The sequence below is a fragment of the Microcaecilia unicolor genome, chromosome 5 (assembly GCF_901765095.1).
Source record: "Microcaecilia unicolor chromosome 5, aMicUni1.1, whole genome shotgun sequence".
In the NCBI taxonomy this organism is placed as follows: Eukaryota; Metazoa; Chordata; class Amphibia; order Gymnophiona; family Siphonopidae; genus Microcaecilia; species Microcaecilia unicolor.
In genome coordinates, this window is record NC_044035.1 from 235,099,486 (window position 1) to 235,117,752 (window position 18,267).

At 44.8% G+C, this 18,267-nt stretch overlaps 1 protein-coding gene across 1 annotated transcript in view; it reads left to right on the top strand.

Annotated features, from left to right (window-relative positions):
- The first annotated feature begins 761 nt into the window (after positions 1–761).
- Positions 762–18,267, top strand: part of CASQ2 (calsequestrin 2) — a 99,186-nt gene continuing 81,680 nt past the window's right edge. The window contains exon 1 of the mRNA XM_030203889.1: positions 762–1,215. Coding sequence (XP_030059749.1) covers positions 982–1,215 — 234 coding nt within the window. The 5' untranslated portion in view covers positions 762–981. The remainder of the gene's footprint in view (positions 1,216–18,267) is intronic.

An 18,267-nucleotide genomic window follows, 5' to 3' on the forward strand; every position in this document is an offset into this window, starting at 1 on the left:
ACATCCCACCCACCATTTTGCTGCCATCCTCAACTATTCATCTTTCACCATTCCCAGTTCTTCACTCTGCCAATACCCATAATCCCTTGTCCAGTCATTAGCTCCAGTATTTTATCCTGCCTTTGCCTTTCATTCACTAACCTTAGATAAGTTTCTCACCAAAGCACAATCCCTAACCACTTATTCTGCCACCCGTCAGCCAGTTATTTGTTCACTGCTTCTAATTTCTCACTTTGCCACTCCTCCTAGCTTCTCACTAGCCCTGACAATTACATGCACAATGACCAAGGAGTCACTATGAGACAAGGATACAGTCGGGCCTTGCCTGCACACAATTGGCATGAGGACCACAACAAATCCATCATTCTTAGTCACCTCTAAGACTCTGCCCTCACTCCTGCTGCTCATCATGGCATTGTTCCCCCTTTGAAAACTGCTTCTGTCTCCAAGTTTCCATCTTTCCCTCTCCATATCTGCCAGCACAACCAGCCCACTGGTTACTGCTGATTGTGCTGGGACCCTGCAGCCAATACTGTAATAAAGCCGTCAAGCACAAAACAGCTGAGCTCTAGCAGCTCAGGCAGAGTGCCCGTGTGTCAGCGCATCCCTCAGCGCTCTCATATCTGCCCTTTCTTTTCATCCAGGCATTTATTTTTAGCCTGAAACAACTGCTTCCTAAAAATGGAGCTCTGAGTGCCAGCGGAGCCTGGCAGAGCTATGTAAGGTATCCTGGGGTCCATCCTCCCACAGCCTCTGGCCTGTCCCATCCCTTGGTCTCTCGCTTGCTTTGTCTCTTGTCGCTTGCTTTGTCCCATCCCTGGTCTCACTCTCCTCCATCTGAAGGGAGACAAGCAAATATTTCCCTTTTTCCTGAAACCCAGGCCTCACCTGGGTCTCATTTATCCTCCCATCCTGTGCTAGCTTTCTGTTTGTTTGCTGGGTTTTATTTTGCACAGAGGAGAGAGCAGTCCACGCTCGGAGATGCAGGCAGTCTGCTTACTGTTGGCAGCTTGCTGCTTTCTGTCTCTGTGTAAGGCAGAAGAAGGACTCAATTTTCCCAGTTATGATGGGAAGGACCGGGTCATCGACCTAAGTGAGAAAAATTTTAAGCAGGCCCTGAAGAAGTACGAAGTCCTATGCGTGCTGTACCATGAGCCCACGGCAACTGACAAAATCTCACAGAAGCAATTCCAGATGACTGAGATGGTGCTAGAGGTAAGCACAGGAGAAAACAGCATCAGATCCAGGGAATTGCTGAGGGGAAAGTACAAAAAGAGACAGTGTGAAGGAGTGGGATCCAATAAAGAGTTCATAAAAGGGGTCTCATATAGCTTCCTTGACTACAGTGCCAGAGCAGTATTAGCACAGTGCTAATGCAGTGTGACTTCAGTGCTTTATATGCATCTAATTGCCAGAGACTGTGGTAAAGGCAGTTAGCTTAACAGGGTTTTAAAAAGGTTTGGACGGCTTCCTAAAGAAAAAGTCTATAGACCATTATTAAATGGACTTGGGGAGAATCCACTATTTCTGGGATAAGCAGTATAGAATGTTTTGTACTTTTTTGGGATCTTGCCAGGCATTTGTGACCTGGATTGGCCACTGTTAGAAACAGGATGCTGGGCTTGATTGACCTTTGGTCTGTCCCAGTGTGGCAATACTTATGTGTTTGAACTTCTGGAGGTATCCCTTTTTCACACTGGGTCAACACAAAAAAGGAGTTACCCAAGTGGAGGTAACAAAGAGGGTGGCATTTGAAGGACTGCCATCATTATACTTGGGACTCTGCCACACAGTACATTATTTAGCCCACTGATGGCTACCACATGCCACTATGTTTATTCATACAGAATAGATAACTTTTAAATCAATATTAGGTTCCTAAAGCTGCATCTTAGTTCAGGCTTGTTAGCTCAGTGGTAGTGCTGAACTGCAATACCGGAGACCCACGTTTCATTTCTGAGCCCAAGTTCTGCATCTCAGGCTGGCTGTGATTGACGATACTACAGAGGTAGCGCTCACATTTTGAAGCAGGAAGAGGTGAGTGGGTAAGAGAGTCTCAGTCATTGTGCAATGGTGCCATCTAATGGTCAGACTTAAGGTGCACTGGCCTCAAGCGAGAGCCTCAGTTTAGAGGCCAGTAACAGAACTGTTCCTAGAATGGAGAGAAGAGAGGGTTACAAAATAGAGCTAAAACCCAAGTACTGACTAATGAAGGTTTATGGTGCTGTAGCCTCAGAAGAGGCTGGTTCCACTTTGTGAACTGGGTGCTCAAAAGAGAAGAATGGAAATAGCTAAGCCTGAAAAAAAAAAGGGGGGGGAAAGAATGCAAGATTCCACACCTATTACTCATGTGTCCACCATACTGAAAATGAGCACAACACATCTAACAAGACAATGCTTCCAAGGCACCCTATAGACATCCAGCTGTGGTTCCATAAATCCACCTTACATTTCCAAAAGAAATTCAATTCTTATAAAAGGAAAGGGAAATGGGACTTGATACACTGCCTTTCTGAGGTTTTTTCAACTACATTCAAAGTGGTTTACATATATTCAGGTACTTATTTTGTACCAGGGGCAACGGAGGGTTAAGTGATTTCCCAGGGTCCCAAGGAGCTGCAGTGGGAATTGAACTCAGTTCCCCGGGATCAAAGCCCACTGCACTAACTACTAGGCTACTCCTCCACTCAGCTAATACCTTGCTAATATCCCCTGTTCAGGGTTCAGCGTGGTTTACATTATGGATGGATTTAGGTTGAGCATAATTTTATAGGAAAGACATTGATTGTGTACAATCTTGTTAGAGAGTGTGATAGGAGAGTGGTTTTTACTTAGTTCTGTGCAGTGTGTTTGTTCTAGCAAAAAAGTTGCTGGTACTCAAATGCCAGGCCACCCTTCAGGGGTGGGGTGATCACTGAGAGACCCACCCCACAATAGCCAGGCCCCCTGGAACCAGTCACAGAACCTAAGACAAGGCAGAATTGGTGTGTAAAGCCTGAGCTCTTTCATTAAAACTTGGGGTCCATGGGTCAATTTTAGCAGACAATGGAAAAGGTGCCGGTACTCAGTGCCCCCAAGTACCCCCTCAAAAAAAGCCCTGGTTCTGTGGGCCCAAATAATAAAGGAAGCTCTGCAGACAGGTGATGCATCCTTCAGCACCAGGAAGTTATTTTCCATCTTCAGCACAGGAGAGTTATACTATGTACAGAACCCCAAATAAGGTGCAGCATAGGTTGCAGCAGTGCAAGTGTCATCATTCTTACTGCATTCCTTTCAAGACTCTGGTTATAGCTCATCGGATTTATTATTTGATCTTCCCAGCATAATCTTCTAGTCATCCCATCCCACTTGCAAACTTGTTTAGAGTTAGATTGCACATGCCAGTATGCTTTAGTGGCATGTAGCTCCCACTTTGTGGAATAGATTGCTGATTGACATTTATATTGAGACTTCTCTCAGGAAATTTGAAAAAGCTTTGAAGACCTATTATTTTACTCTTGCCTTCCCACCTGACAGCTTTCTCGGATTTACTTAATATCATTTGCTGCGTTCATAGGAGACCCTTCTGCAACTCCCCTTTTCCCTTATGCTGTCTTGTCTTGTTCAGCGGTTCTTCCATCCCCTTCCTTTTTGTATCTTAGGCAACACAGTAGTTAGGCATACATTACTCCAGCATGCCTGGATTTGATATTCAATTGTAACCTAAGCATCCTAATGTGATTCATTGTAGATAATCCCCCTTCATATTGTTTTAATTGTACACCACTTAGATAAGCAAGTTTGTAGATGGCATAGCAGCGATTAACTATTTACACACACTGTCCCATCACAGGACAGCAACAGCTCAGGCAACAGCTGTAATAGTTTCCCTCAGACTGTTTTTCCAACATCCCTCAACCCTGTTCAGCCTTTAGCCTGTCCTGACCAAGACCATAAATCACAAGAAGCTGGCTACCAAGATACCCTCTGGGATAGGGTTACCATTTTTTGTTCCCCAAAAAGGAGGGCACATACCACGCCCCCACCACACACCCACCCGCCCTTTTCCATACCCTGCCCCGCCCCCTTTCAAACCCTCTCTCCATCCCCTGTCACACTCTAGCTCCGCCCCTGTCACATTTTCCCCTCCCCCCGTCACATACCCCGTTGCCCCCCTCCCTGTCACTCCTCTCCCCTTACCTTACTACTGCCCTGGTGGTCACTTCAACTCTCGGCGGCCATTTTGAATCGGCACCGAGGATCAGGAACAGGAAGGATATATGCAGGGCAGCGCTCCGGGCAGGAAAGAAGGGGCTCTTTCCTGCCCCAAAGGCGGAAGAGGTCAGTAGACCACCAGGGCACTAGTAAGTAAGGGGAGGGGAGGCTAGCAATCTGCCCGTTTGTCCGGATTTCTGGACAAAAGGGCAGATTGGCAAAACCCGCCCGGTTGCCCAGACAAGCCCTCAAAAAGAGGACATGTCCGGGTAAATCCGGACATATGGTAACCCTACTCTGGGAAGTACACTGCGGTTATGATCAGTGTTCCAATGGGTCACTGAATCTCAATCAGATACTAAGGCCTTTCAAGTGCTTAAACACTTGTGGGCCGATGCTAAGAACTCCTATGGTAAGCCAACAGCACAGAAACCATACTGCTGGAAAGCATAGAAACCTACCTCACCAATGCTCAAAGAAAATGGTATTCAAATTATATGCACACTGTAAAAGCGAAAGCAAAGGGAATGTGCTTGGCACATGCACAGAAGAGTTTCGTGGTAAGCTCAGCTCCAACCCGAAAATGAAGCACACACTGGCGTCTGTTTTCTGTGCCTTTAAATATAAGCTTTTCAATTGTTTTACTTGGAAGGTTTATATTTAACCACAGGAAATGGAAACCAATGTGTGCTTTCGCTTCTGGGTTTGCTCTGACTCGCACACATTCATCTCTCACTACCAGCGCTAGGGGCTTGCACGGGCTTCCTTCTGCTTCCAAATTATATAAAAACCGGCCGATAAAAAAAGAATCGTGAGAAATCCTCTCTTCAAATACTCTAATGCCTGCTCCGAGCTGGCATTATTTTTTTCAGCAGTAAGGCAGCTTTGTTTTGTGCGCTGTTCTCTGAACATTGGGAGGGAATAGAAAATTACCTCATTAATATCTGTTTGACTACATTAGCATGCTATTTGCGCTAATCTTTGGCACATTGTCTTCCATGCTAAAGCCTCTGAGCATTCTGCGCTCACTAACGCGGCACTAGTCCAGCACAAATCGCCTCTAGCTCCTGCATTTGGTTCTGAATGTCAGCCCATTGGACATACCAATAAACATATATTCCGTATAGAATGCTTCATCATGTTTACGGAACAATTCATTCTTATTCAGCAAGTGTAGAATTCCTGTTCTGAGTTCCATGCATCTCTAGAAGACTCTGACCACAAGAAGCTCCACTAACGCATTGTACATCAGAACAGATGCTCAATGAGTGGAGGAGACAATAGGGCATAGAGAGGAGGGCTTTAGATTTATTAGAAATTGGAGAACTTTTGGGGAATGGAAGAGTCTATTCCAGGATAGGAACCATCTTAACCAAACTGAAACCAGGCTGCCGGCTCTGACATTTTAAAAGGAGGTAAAGCAAACTTTTAAACTAGATCATGGGGGAAATGTGACAGTTGCTCAGGAGCACAAGGTATGGAGTGAGGTAGCCAGAAAGAATATCATGAAAAAGGGAAAATCAGGGTGTATTTTTACACATGTAATACAGCCACACATAAAACACCCACACATATACCCCCTGATTCTATAAAGGTCGCCACAAATTGTGTGCGCAAATTTAGGCATGTTCCTAATTTGCATATCCAAATTAATAACAAGCCAATTAGTGTCAATAATTGACTTTTTAACAAGCAATTATTGGCACTCATTAGATTTAATTGGGACTAACACACGTAAAGTTAGATGTGGGATCCGCACCTCAAATTTATGCGTGGTCCAAAAAAGGGGCGTGGAAATTGAAGGGTCATAGGCATGTCGGGGGCAGAACAGGGGTGTGGTTTTGAGTTACACATGTAATCACAGAATATGGGTGCTCCATGCGTAAATTTAGGCTGTGGAAAACACTAATTTCAAATGATCTGAATCAATGCCTAGTAAACAGGTTGTGAAAAGAATAAAAAACGTTTCTATGCAAATGTCAGAAGTCTAAAAAGTAAACTGGAAAAGTAGGAGAGCGCATGGCATTAGATGAAGATATTAACATATTAGACATATATTTTTGAAATATAGCTCCATGGCTGGTATAAGTGCTCATGCCTAAACATATACACACATATATATGGGGTTACTCTAGTATTCTGTAAAGGAAAGTAGGCACCTACTCCCTTTTATAGGATATGTGCCAATGTGGGCTCCTACAATTATAGAATTACCCCCTAAATGCAGTGCCCCTCATCTTCTGCAATTCCGTGACTATGAGAAAGGCCGCCACACCTGACCCCTTCCCACAAAATTAGCTGGTTCTTGTGAAATTACTGTGAGATACTGCATGTCTGAGCCAGGTTGGAGAACTGGCTAGTGTCCTTAATGTCTTCTTACTCGCTCCCCCCTGAACCTATTCTCTGCCCCCATGCTCATTGGGCAGTAAAAGGAGGAGGAGGAGGAGGAGAGCAACATAATGTCAGTCCATGTCTTTCACCAATGTCTTTTGGGGCCGACTGATTCTTTAAAACCTGTGGCTCAGAGCAATAGTCGGCGACTCGGCACCAAGCAACAGGAAGGAGGATATGACCTAACTTGCTGCCACTCTCTTTACTATCCAATTATCATGCAGAAAAGTCAGGGAGGGGATTGTAATGTGGCTTGGGAGGGAGGAGTGAGAAAAAAGGGATTGGATCAGGGCTTCTAGTCTTTGGTAAATTCTAGGGCTACAGGAAGAGCTGCAAAATCCAACCCTTCCTGTTAAATTGACCATTTCGCCGGAATAACCAGAGCTACTGGCCCAACTGTCTACCATACAGCAATCCTGCTTGTGAGGAACAGGAGGAGGAAAGCAGCTTCTCTGCTGCTAGACCAGAGTGTTGTGTTGTCACCCATGTAGCTCTATGGTGTCCAGTGTGGTTCATAGCGTGACACTGGCTCCATGCCTCCCAGAGGGAGAACCCAGCCTGAAATGCTGCAGTCCCACTGTCCCCAATCCTCACAACAAGAATAGAGCATGTGAGGGGATCAGAGAGAGAGATAGAGGGTGGGGGGCAAGATAGTAAGGGACAGGGGAGGGGAAGGACAGTGAGGGAAGGGATTAGAAGGATAGCAAGAGGGAATCATGAGGAGAAGATAGCGAGTGAGGGGATCATAGGGGTTGAAAGGCATGTGTGAGAGGATGAGAAGGGGATGGACTGAGTGGGGGGACAAACACTGGCTATCCCCTCATTCATACCCAAGTGGGGGGATAGCCCCCTCCCTCCACACACTTGGGTAGTGAGTGAGGGAATCAGAGGAGTTGTGAAGTGTGATAGGATTAATTCTATCTGATCCCCCTCTTTATCTTTCTTTGTCCATCTCCCCTACTTTCTTCATGCTTCCCCCATCTTTCTCCTTCCTTTGATGCATGATTCTCCCCCCCCCCCCCCCCCCCCCGGTATCTCATTTCTCCTCCATCTTTCCTGTCTACCTCTTCCATTCCCAGCACTGATCACTAATATCCCCTTTACCTAAAAATAAGACCAAACAAAATTAACTAGCCACACAAGAAATTACAGAAAATGACCTTATTTTTAAAGTCTTTACAAACTGACAAAATTGTATATGCAATGTTATGAAAATATGCCACATAAATTGCTGCAGAATTTGCAAACTCTTGCCACAGAATCAAACTGCCATAGGAAATAGGGATTGTGACTACATGCTAAGGTTTCTCTAGAGCCAAGAAACAAATTCTCAGGAAGCAAACTGCATGCTGGAATTTCTTTGAATACAAATTTCATGCATGATAGGGAGAAAGTATAGCAGCGGGGATTCATTATCACCCACCCAACCCAGATGATGGCACTTAACTGGCTATCCACGAATATTCAGCACATCGCCGGCTAAGTTTAGCGACCAAATAGGAACACCTAAATAGCAGTCCTACCTTTGGCCGCTATAAACTTAGCCGGCCAGTGTTGAATATTAACTTCAGTCGGTTAAGTTTAAACTGGACCAAAATAATGGATATTCAATGCTGATCACCAGACACGGCCCAGCATTTAATATCCCTGCTCAGCACCGATCATGGGACATAGCTAACCTGCCTCCCACAGGCTGAATATCGTCCGGAATGGTGATATCCTGAAAACCCTGACTGGCTGGATAAGCCCTGAGGACTGGGTAGAAAACCTCTGCTCTATCCCCAAGGCTCTATCCTTTCTCCAATTCTTTTCGATATTTTCTAAAGCCCTTAGGCCACACTTATCCAAAGTTTCAATATCAGCTTCTGTTTTTATGAAGATGACATTTTAATTATTTTTCCTGCAACACTCCTTCTTATTGACTTTTGTCCTCAACAGCAGTGGTTTACAATCCAGTCCTCAGGGACCACCTGGCCAGTCAGGTTTTCAGGATATCCACAATGAATATGCATCTATTACCTCTAGTACCAGTTCACACTTAGTATTATATATTTATCCAACCTTTATTTTGCTTTACTATTAACATTTCTTATAATTGTACACACCACTAGTGCTCCCTGCCTCTTTTTCTTTCACTCATATCACTCATACACTCACACAACCTTCACTCGACTGAGCCGCTCATTACCAATATAACAACAATCCATCATATTACAAGATTTCTTATCCGTCTGAATTCATACACCATACTTATTTAACAAGTGAATATCCGATACAGTTCGTTTATCATAAATCCAATGTCTATGAATATACACGTTGTTTTTGTGTGCTCTTCTGATGCCACTTATCTGCTTGATGTTTTCTTATTCATCCTCTGATTGGTGCATTTGGTGCTCCGTCGTGTTGTTGATACGCCTCTTCAGTGAAAAAGTCTCTTTGCTCACTGTTTAAGTCTGTGCTTCTTTTACCATATGTCTTTAGCGATTAATTAGGCTTTGTTCATTCCTGATGTTATCTCTCAATGACATTGTCAAGGCCCTACGCGTTTCGCTCTTGGCATCTTCAGGGGCTTCGACTCTAAACACAGTAATGAGGCATAGAAGCAATATAGTACCTATTTTACCCCATACAATTCTATATAAATGTACTAAAAATAAATAAATAAATAAAATGTTCTTTCACTCCATAACTGCCTACCTTATAGTTTATTCGTACTTTATTCCATGGCTTCTGCCGGAACAGTCCTCTCTATGGTGTTCAGGAAATGGCGTCTGCCTTCTTACTCACGCTACACATGCGCAGTCTGTGTCAACCTCATACCGTGATCGCTACCCCTCTTAGTTTGTATTGCTTCTATGCCTTATTATTATGTTTAGAGTCGAAGCCCCTGAAGATGCCAAGAGAGAAACGCGTAGGGCCTTGACAACGTCATTGAGAGATAACAGCGGGAATGAACAAAGCCTAATTAATCGCTAAAGACATATGGTAAAAGAAGCACAGACTTAAACAGTGAGCAAAGAGACTTTTTCACTGGAGAGGCGTATCAACAACATGACGGAGCACCAAATGCACCAATCAGAGGATCAATAAGAAAACATCAAGCAGATAAGTGGCATCAGATTAAGAAGAGCACACAAAGACAACGTGTATATTCATAGACATTGGATTTATGATAAACGAACTGTATCGGATATCCACTTGTTAAATAAGTATGGTGTATGAATTAAGACAGAAAAGTAATATGATGGATTGTTATTATATTGTTGATGAGCGGCTCAGTCGAGTGAAGGTTGTATGAGTGATATGAGTGAAAGAAAAAGAGGCAGAGAGCACTAGTGGTGTGTACAATTATAAGAAATGTTAATATTAAAGCAAAATAAAGGTTGGATAAATATATAATGATAAGTGTGAACTGGTACTAGAGATAATAGATTATAATAGTGCAATCAGTTAAAAGATTTTGTAACTCATTAGGTATTCAATGAATATGCATGATGAGATAGATTTGAATGCACTTGCTTCGTGGTATGCAAATCTCTCTCAAACATATTCTTTGTGGATATCCTCAAAACCTGACTGGCCAGGTGGTCCCTGAGGACTGCAGTGAAAAGCACTGCTCTACAGAGCTGTATTGATGCCATTGCCAACTGGCTATAGTTCTTAATCCCAAGAAGACCTCAATCTGTTGGATTTCTGGCTCTTTGCCCCAACCAGCTCTTTCTCTCCTGTTCTGTTTCGGCTAACAATCCCTCCTATTACCTCCTTCCACTATCTAGGAATTATCATTGCCTCACAGTTATTGTTTCAGCATCAATTTCTCAAGTCGTTAAGCAGGGCTTTCACATTTTGCAGAAACGTTGCACAATACGCGCTTACCTTGACTTTTCTTGGTTGCACACCCCTAGTCATGCTTTTCTGATTTCCCGATTAGACTATTGTAATTCCATCTGTGCAGGTTCCACCAGCTCTCTACTCAAACATCTTCAAACATTGCATAATTCAGACACATGGTTTCTTTGCCACACAAAAAGATTTTATCACATCATGCCCTTATTTATTTGTTTTCACTGGCTTCTTCTTCCATCCTGCATTTATTTCAAGATTCTTTGCCTAGCTCATAAAGCTTGCTACTCTGACCTCCCTTTATTTCGGACATCTCTCACTATCCCTTATACTCCTTCAAGATCCATGAAATCATTACATTTCCATCATCTGGTATTGCCAACCCCTAAGCAAGCTCATCTAAAATCTAGTAGACATCCTGCAATTCCTTGCCCCCCCCCCCCCCCCCCCACCAAATTATGGAACAACCTCCCTCCTCTTATTTGTGGTGAAATGTCATTCAAGAGAAGCCCAAATTATAGTTATGTAATGCAAGGTTCCACATTAGGAGTCACCAACCAGGAAAGGGATCTAGGCGTCATCGTTGAATGGGCTGTGTCAGCATTGTCACACGGCTTTGTAAAAAGGGGGGGGGCAATTTGTTCATGTCACTATATTCAGCTTTGTTGTTTTTTACCTAATATGCATATACTTTATACCCTAAGGACCCCTTTTACAAAGGCATGCTAACATTTTTAGCACATGCTAATAATTAGCGTTCGCTAAACGCTAGAGACATCTATAGGAATATATGGGCATCTCTAGCGTTTAGCGCACACATATTTAACACATGCTCTAAAAATATTAGTGCACCTTTGTAAAAGGGGCACTAAGCCTTCGTGAAGTAGGTTTACGTTTTAATCTCACATTTGGCCATATTACTTTCATTTTTCAACAGTTTTTCACAATTGACAATATTTTACTTTTCTTGTGGTTGGAACAGCGTTCCTCTTTATTGCATTCTTTTTTGTTTATTTCTGTTTTGGGGTCAATTTGTTCATAGCCATCATGTCCAGACCACTCAGCGAATTTCATTCTTGTCTTCAATAAATGCTATATCCCTTAATACAGCGGTTCCCAAACTGTGCGCTGTGGCACCCTGCTAAGGCACAGCAAACTCTCAGGGGTGCCACGGGAAATCCTGACCTCCCTCCCGCTGCCACCCGAACCAATCCCTGCTGCTTCTCTAGATGAGCAGCAGCAGCAGTGGCAAAACAAGCTGCAACCACACAGGGCTGGACTCTTCATACACGCGTTGATGATCCTGCCCCCTTGAACATCACTTCCAGTTCCAGGGCACAGCCAGCAGCGCATGTATGGAGAGCCCAGTCCCACATGGCTGCAGCTTGTTTTGCCACTGCTGCTGCTCATCTAGAGAAGCAGCAGCAGTGGCAGGGAGCCTGAAGTGCATCTGGAGAGTACAGAGGAGCCCCCCACCCTCCAGGACTGTTCAAGGAGAAGATGAGCAGTGGAAAAAAAATGTGTGGTGGGGGGCAGTACAGAAATGTGTGGTTGGAGGGGTGGAGACCTATGTGGCCGGGGGTGGTGGAGACCTATGTGGCTGGGGAGGGGTGCCAAGAAAAATTGATGAGACACTAACCAGCTTATTTTTGAAAGAGAAAGACGCCCATATTTCGACCCAAATCGAGAGATGGGCGCCTTTCTCTTATGGGCGCCCAAATCGGTATAATCAAAAGCTGATTTTGGGCGCTTCCAACTGCAGTCTGTCGCAGGAATGGACATAGTTGATGGGGGCATGTCGGAGGCATGGTGAAGGCGGGACTGGGGCGTGTTTATCGGCCGAGGAGAGATGGGCGTGCTCGGCCGATAATGGAAAAAAGAAGGGTGCCAGAAGAGAGAATTTGGGTCACTTTTTCTGGACCCTTTTTTTTCATGAACAAGTCCCCAAAAAGTGCCCCAACTGCCCAGATGACCACCGGAGAGAATCGGGGATGACCTCCCCTGACTCCCCCAGTGGTCACTAACCCCCTCCCATCAAAAAAAAAGAACTCAAATGTCATACCCAGCTCCATCAAAGCAGTATGCAGGTGGACTTCAGGCAAGTGGACCCAGGCCCATCCCCCCCTACCTGTTACACTTGTGCTGGTAAATGGGAGCCCTCCAAACTGCCCCCAAAACCCACTGTACCCACATCTAGGTGCCCCCCCTTCAGCCATAAGTGCTATATAATGGTGTAGACTTGTGGGGAGTGGGTTTTGGGGGGGATTTGCGGGGCTCAGCACCCAAGGTAAGGGAGCTATGGACTTGGGAGGTATTTTAATTTTTTTTTAATTGTTACAAGTGCCCCCTAGGGTGCCCGGTTGGTGTCCTGGCATGTGAGGGGGACCAGTGCACTACGATTCCTGGCCCCTCCCATGACCAAATGCCTTGGATTTGGTTGTTTTTGAGCTGGATGCCTTTGGTTTCCATTACCGCTGAAAAACGATATCGCCCAGCTCAAATCCGCACAAATCCGATACATTTTCCCAGCACCAACCGTATTATCGAAACAAAAGATGGACGCCTATCTTTTTCGAAAATACGGTCTGGCCTGCCCCTTCGTGGACCAGTCCTTGGAGATAGACGACCATGGAGATGGGCGTTCGCGTTCGATTATGCCCCTCTAAGGGTGCTGTGAATTGACAAAGTTTGGGAACCACTGCCTTAATAGATACTGTACCACTGGATGCTCTAGCCTTTACGTTTGCAATTTATCATCCGTGGCTAGTATGTTTTGTCCATTTGCTGTGGGAACAATTTGTTTAAATATCCATTCAATGTTCATTCTTATAGGCACTAATTGCATAATTATTTAATTGTTTCCTTTGTTCCCCCCCCCCCCCCCCCCCCCCCCACTGCAGCAGCTTTCTAAAAGGGGGTTAGTGTTTTATAAAGCCACATTGCGCCTGCACTTGTGGGAAAATGTGGGGTAGAAATGCACCAAAATAAATAAATAAATAAATAATCGGTATTTTATATGTGCATATATTTGGTGATTACAATTTTATGTGTTTATATTTTTTTTGTTTAAATAATAACCAATTTGAAATAATGGTATTATATTTATATGTTTTTATAATTGTATCTTTTGTTACACTATTACAATATACTTTTATTGTTAATGCCTGCACAGCCTTCATTTTGTTCTTTTTTTATTACTAATATTTTATTATTTAATTTTATTACTATATTCTATAATACTTTTAAACATACATTGATAATTTTAATGTATCTTTATGGTTTGTATGTGATGTACTTTTGTTTGACTCCTTGGGCAGGTGCATGTGGGGCCAAAACACAGGACTGCGTCGAGTCATTTTTATTGTCAATCTTCAATAAACCACCTACTTTGGAACCACATTGGTCTACCCCTTCTTCTTTTTTCTGTTGCTTGTGTTTTATTATTAGGGGGACACTTCTGATTTCTTCTTTTTGCTTTTCCTATTAAGGTGTGCCATTTCTATTCTGACATCATGTTTATCATATATAAATGTTCTAATACATTACCAATTAAGGGGTTTTATTTGTATTCTGCTGACATGTTTATGTTTATGTTTAATGCTTGCTTGATATACCATCTAATCCCAAAGGCAGGTCTAGGCGGTGTACGTATGATATGAATATGTCCCTCCATGCTGCCTATTTTGGTGTGTCATTTGTACATTGCTGACATTTATCATATTTCCATTAAATGATTGTTTTAATGTGTGTATTTCTGACACTATGGGGCTCATTTTCAAAAGAGAAAATTTGTCCAAAAAGTGGCATAAATCAGCATTTGGATGTTTTCCTCACAAAGATCTCCAAATTGGTATTTTCAAAACCAATTTTTAGATGTTTTTCTATGAAGTCCATCAGAAGTGCATTGAAATCACAAGGGGGCATGTCGGAGGCGTGTTAAGGGCGGGATCTTGGCGTTCCTAACACTTGGACGTTTTTCTGCCATAATGGAACCAAACAAAAAACAACCAGGGCTATAAGATGGACGTTTTGGTCTGGACCTGTTTTATTAATGAACTAGTAAAAAAGGCCCGTTTCTGACACAAATGAAACGGGCGCTAGCAAGGTTTTCCTCGGAGTGTGTATGTTTGGGAGAGTGTATGTGAGAGTGACTGTTTGAGAGTCAGAGTGAAAGTGTGAGTGTGTGTGTGTGAGAGAGAGAGTGAGTCTGGGTGTGAGTGTGTTTGTGAGAGAGTGTGTGTGTGAGAATGAGAGTGTGTGCAAGTGTGTATGTGAGACACAGTGTGAGAGAGAGTGTGTGTGTGTGGGCGAGAGAGAGAGTGTGTGTGAGACACAGATTCTCTGTGAGAGTGAGTGTATGAGACCAAGCGAGTGTGTGAGTGACTGTGTGGCACATAGAGAGTGAATGTGATATAGTGTGAGACAGAGTGTGTGAGAGTGAGAGTCAGAAAGACATTGTATATGAGAGAGAGAGTGTGAGCCCTGCCCTCCCAATCCATGCCCATCTGTCCCCTGCCCCCTCCATTCATCCTTTTCCAGCAATTTCCCTCTCTCCCTGAGCCCTGCCCTCCCAATCCATGCCCATCCATGCTCCTCTGTCACCTGCCCCCTCCATTCATCCCTATCCAGCAATTCCCCTCTCTCCCTGAGCCCTGCCCTGCAATCCATATCCATCCATGCCCATCTGTCCCCTCCATTCATCCCTATCCAGCAATTCCCCTCTCCCTGAGCCCTGCCCTCCCAATCCATGCCCATCCATGCTCCTCTGTCCCCTGCCCCCTCCATTCATCCCTTTCCAGCAATTCCCCTCTCTCCCTGAGCCCTGCCCTCCCAATCCATGCCCATCCATGCTCCTCTGTCCCCTGCCGCCTCCATTCATCCTTTTCCAGCAAGTCCCCTCTCTCCCTTCCATGACCCCCCCTCGCATCCATGCTCCTCTCTCTCCCATGTCCCAGCCTGGCCTGCCCTCTTCTCCCCCCCCCTTCGCATCCATGCCCCCCCCTTCACATCCATGCTGTCGTTTCTCCCCTGCCCTCCCGCTCCCATTGTTCAACTTTACTGCCCACCCTCTTCTCTCCCCCCCCCCCCCCAACTTTCTTTTTTTTTTTTTTCTTCTTTTAAATTTACCTCCGTGGCGGTTCCGGCAGCGCAGCGTCAGGGAAGGAGGCGGCGCTCCCGACGTCTAGCCTTCCCTTCGATGTGTTCCGCCTTCTTCTGACATCATCCTTGACGTCAGAAGAAGGCGGAACACAGCGAAGGGAAGGCTAGAGATGTCGGGAGCGCCGCCTCCTTCCCTGATGCTGCGCTGCTGGAATTGTTTGGTTTTTTTTCCGCCCTCGACGTCATGACGTTTGACGCAAGGGCGGGGCAGAGACGGCTGGCTGGCTTCACACCATGAATCCACGAACCCTACAGCCAGGGAGTGTTTGAGTGGCTTCAGAACGTTGTCTTCAGAACGTTCACGGTGCGTTTTATTATATTAGAACAGACTCAAAAATGTGCCCTAAATGACCAGTTGACCACTGCAGGAATAAAGGAATGACACCCCCTTACTCGTTCAGTGGTCACTGATCCCCTCCCACCCCTCAAAGATGTAACTGAAACAGTATATACCAGCTTCTATGACAGCTTCAGATGTTATGGCCAGTCCTATTAGAGCAGCAAGAAGGTTCCTGGAATAGCCTAGTGGTTGGTGCAGTGCACGGTAGAGAAAGTGACCCAGGCCCATAATCTAGTCTAACTATTACACTTGTGGAGAAAAGTGTCAGCCCCCTCCCCCCTAAAACCTACTGTACCCACATATAGGTGACACCTGCAGGCATACGGGCTATTGTAGTAGTGTACAGTTGGGTAAAGTAGGTTTTTTCTGGGTTTTGAAGGGCTCCCCACACAATATAAGGAGGTAACAGTGAGATGTGTACTTGGGACCTTTTATGCGATAGCTGGGCGGTAGTTCCAAATTGAAGCATGTTGGACACATGTAGGCACCTACACGCCTTAGTAAAGGGCCCCTATGGTAGCTAAGCCAGAATGTATCACCTCAAGCAGGTGTAAGGACCTTAAGATTCAAACAATGCTCATACTGAAGAAGAAGAATATCTGGAAACGAACTTTGCCCAGCCCTCTAATAGTTAAACACAGAAACTTACAATATAATACAGATCCTTTTCTCAGATACCAGGAAGGCCTATCTGGACTGCATTACCCTAGACCGCTGCTGATTGTTGGATTTTCCTTCTCTTCTTAATTCCCCTTCCCCTGAGTTCAAACCAATTCTATCTATGGTAAGAAGAGGCAAGAGAACCTGATTCTACAACAGGACTTTTATGGTGTAACTTGGGTTGCCTTAAATCTTGGCAAGTGTACTGAAGGTGCTTTCTGTCGCACAAATGCCCCTTGAATTTCAATATCTCTGGCTGGGACTCTCCCAGCAGTGAGCGAAGGGGCATACTGCCATAGTACGTTCTAGAATTTCCTTCAGTATACTGCAGCACATGCCAGTTTCATTGCAGGCCACGGTAACAAAAGCCTGCTTGTCTGTTTATAGCCAGGTAGCACTACAGGAATCCAGTGGAGCCCCAAGGATAGTGAGAGCTCATCAAGGGGACAGCTTTCATTCGGGTCTTTGGAACATTTCTTTTTCTAGCCTCAGCACTGGACAAAACAGCTCATAGAGGTGCAGAGTCCTTTCCCCAGAGAGCTTACAATCTATGTGCGAGACAAGGAAGATGTTTTGTGTTGAGATACAATAGATACATTTAAATATCTTTGTGGCATAAATGCACAGGGCCTCTTTCAACTGAAAGGAAGATCTGGAATGAGGGGGCATAGGATGAAGGTGAAAGAAGAGTAATCTAAGACATTTCTGTACAGAAAGATAGCAGATCCATGGAACGGCCTCCCAGCAAAGGTGGCAGAGACTAGAATTGTATCTGAATTCAAGAAAGCATGGGACAAACACAGAGGATCTCTAAGGGAGAGGAAGGGATTATAGAACTTTGTGGTTGATATGGATGGGCTGACTGGATAGGCTGTCATTTTCTATGGGGTTGATATTCGAAGTAATTAACTGGGTAGGACAGCACTGTTCCCTCTAAGCTGAGTGGGAGTCCTCCACCTACAGTCTTGCCAGTGGGAGTACTGTTCAGAGGTGTAGCTGGGGGGGGGGGGCACAAGGGGAGCAGCTACTCCCCCAAATGGATTTTGAATGAAAAAGCACTTATGTGGATCAGTCCTTCAGCCTCACACCAGCATCTATTTTACAAAGATCTGCTCCCCCTGGCTACACTTCTGGTACTGTTTCCTAGTAGACTATCACATTTTCAATAGTGAGGGGCAGGCAAGCTCTGCAGAACTCCAGGGAACTTGTCTGTCTCTAGTGATCAGCTGATGACCTCATCATACTCTGGAGGAGGAGCCAGCCAGGCAGTAGCATGTTACGTAATGAGGAGGATAGAAGAGAGCGGCAGAGCACAGCAGCATATAGGAAGAGGAGAGATGGGAGAGCAAGCACACGCACGGGTGGGACCTGGCCCCCCACCTTGTTCCTCAGCTAGCCCATTGGGCTGTCTTTGGGCTTGTTTTGGGTGCGGGTTGGGTTGGGAAATTTTTTCCCATCTGGTAACCCTGATCCAACTGCCATTAGTTGCATGGCCATGTTGGCAGTGAGTCTGAATGAAGGAAAAGTCCATTGATCGTTATTAAATTTTGGGTTTTTTGCCAGGTTCTTGGGGCCTGGATTGGCCACTGTCGGAGACAGAGTGCTGGGCTTGATGGACCTTTGGTCTTTTCCCAGCATGGCGGTGCTTATATGTGCTTATGAAAAATGAAAGCTTAAAA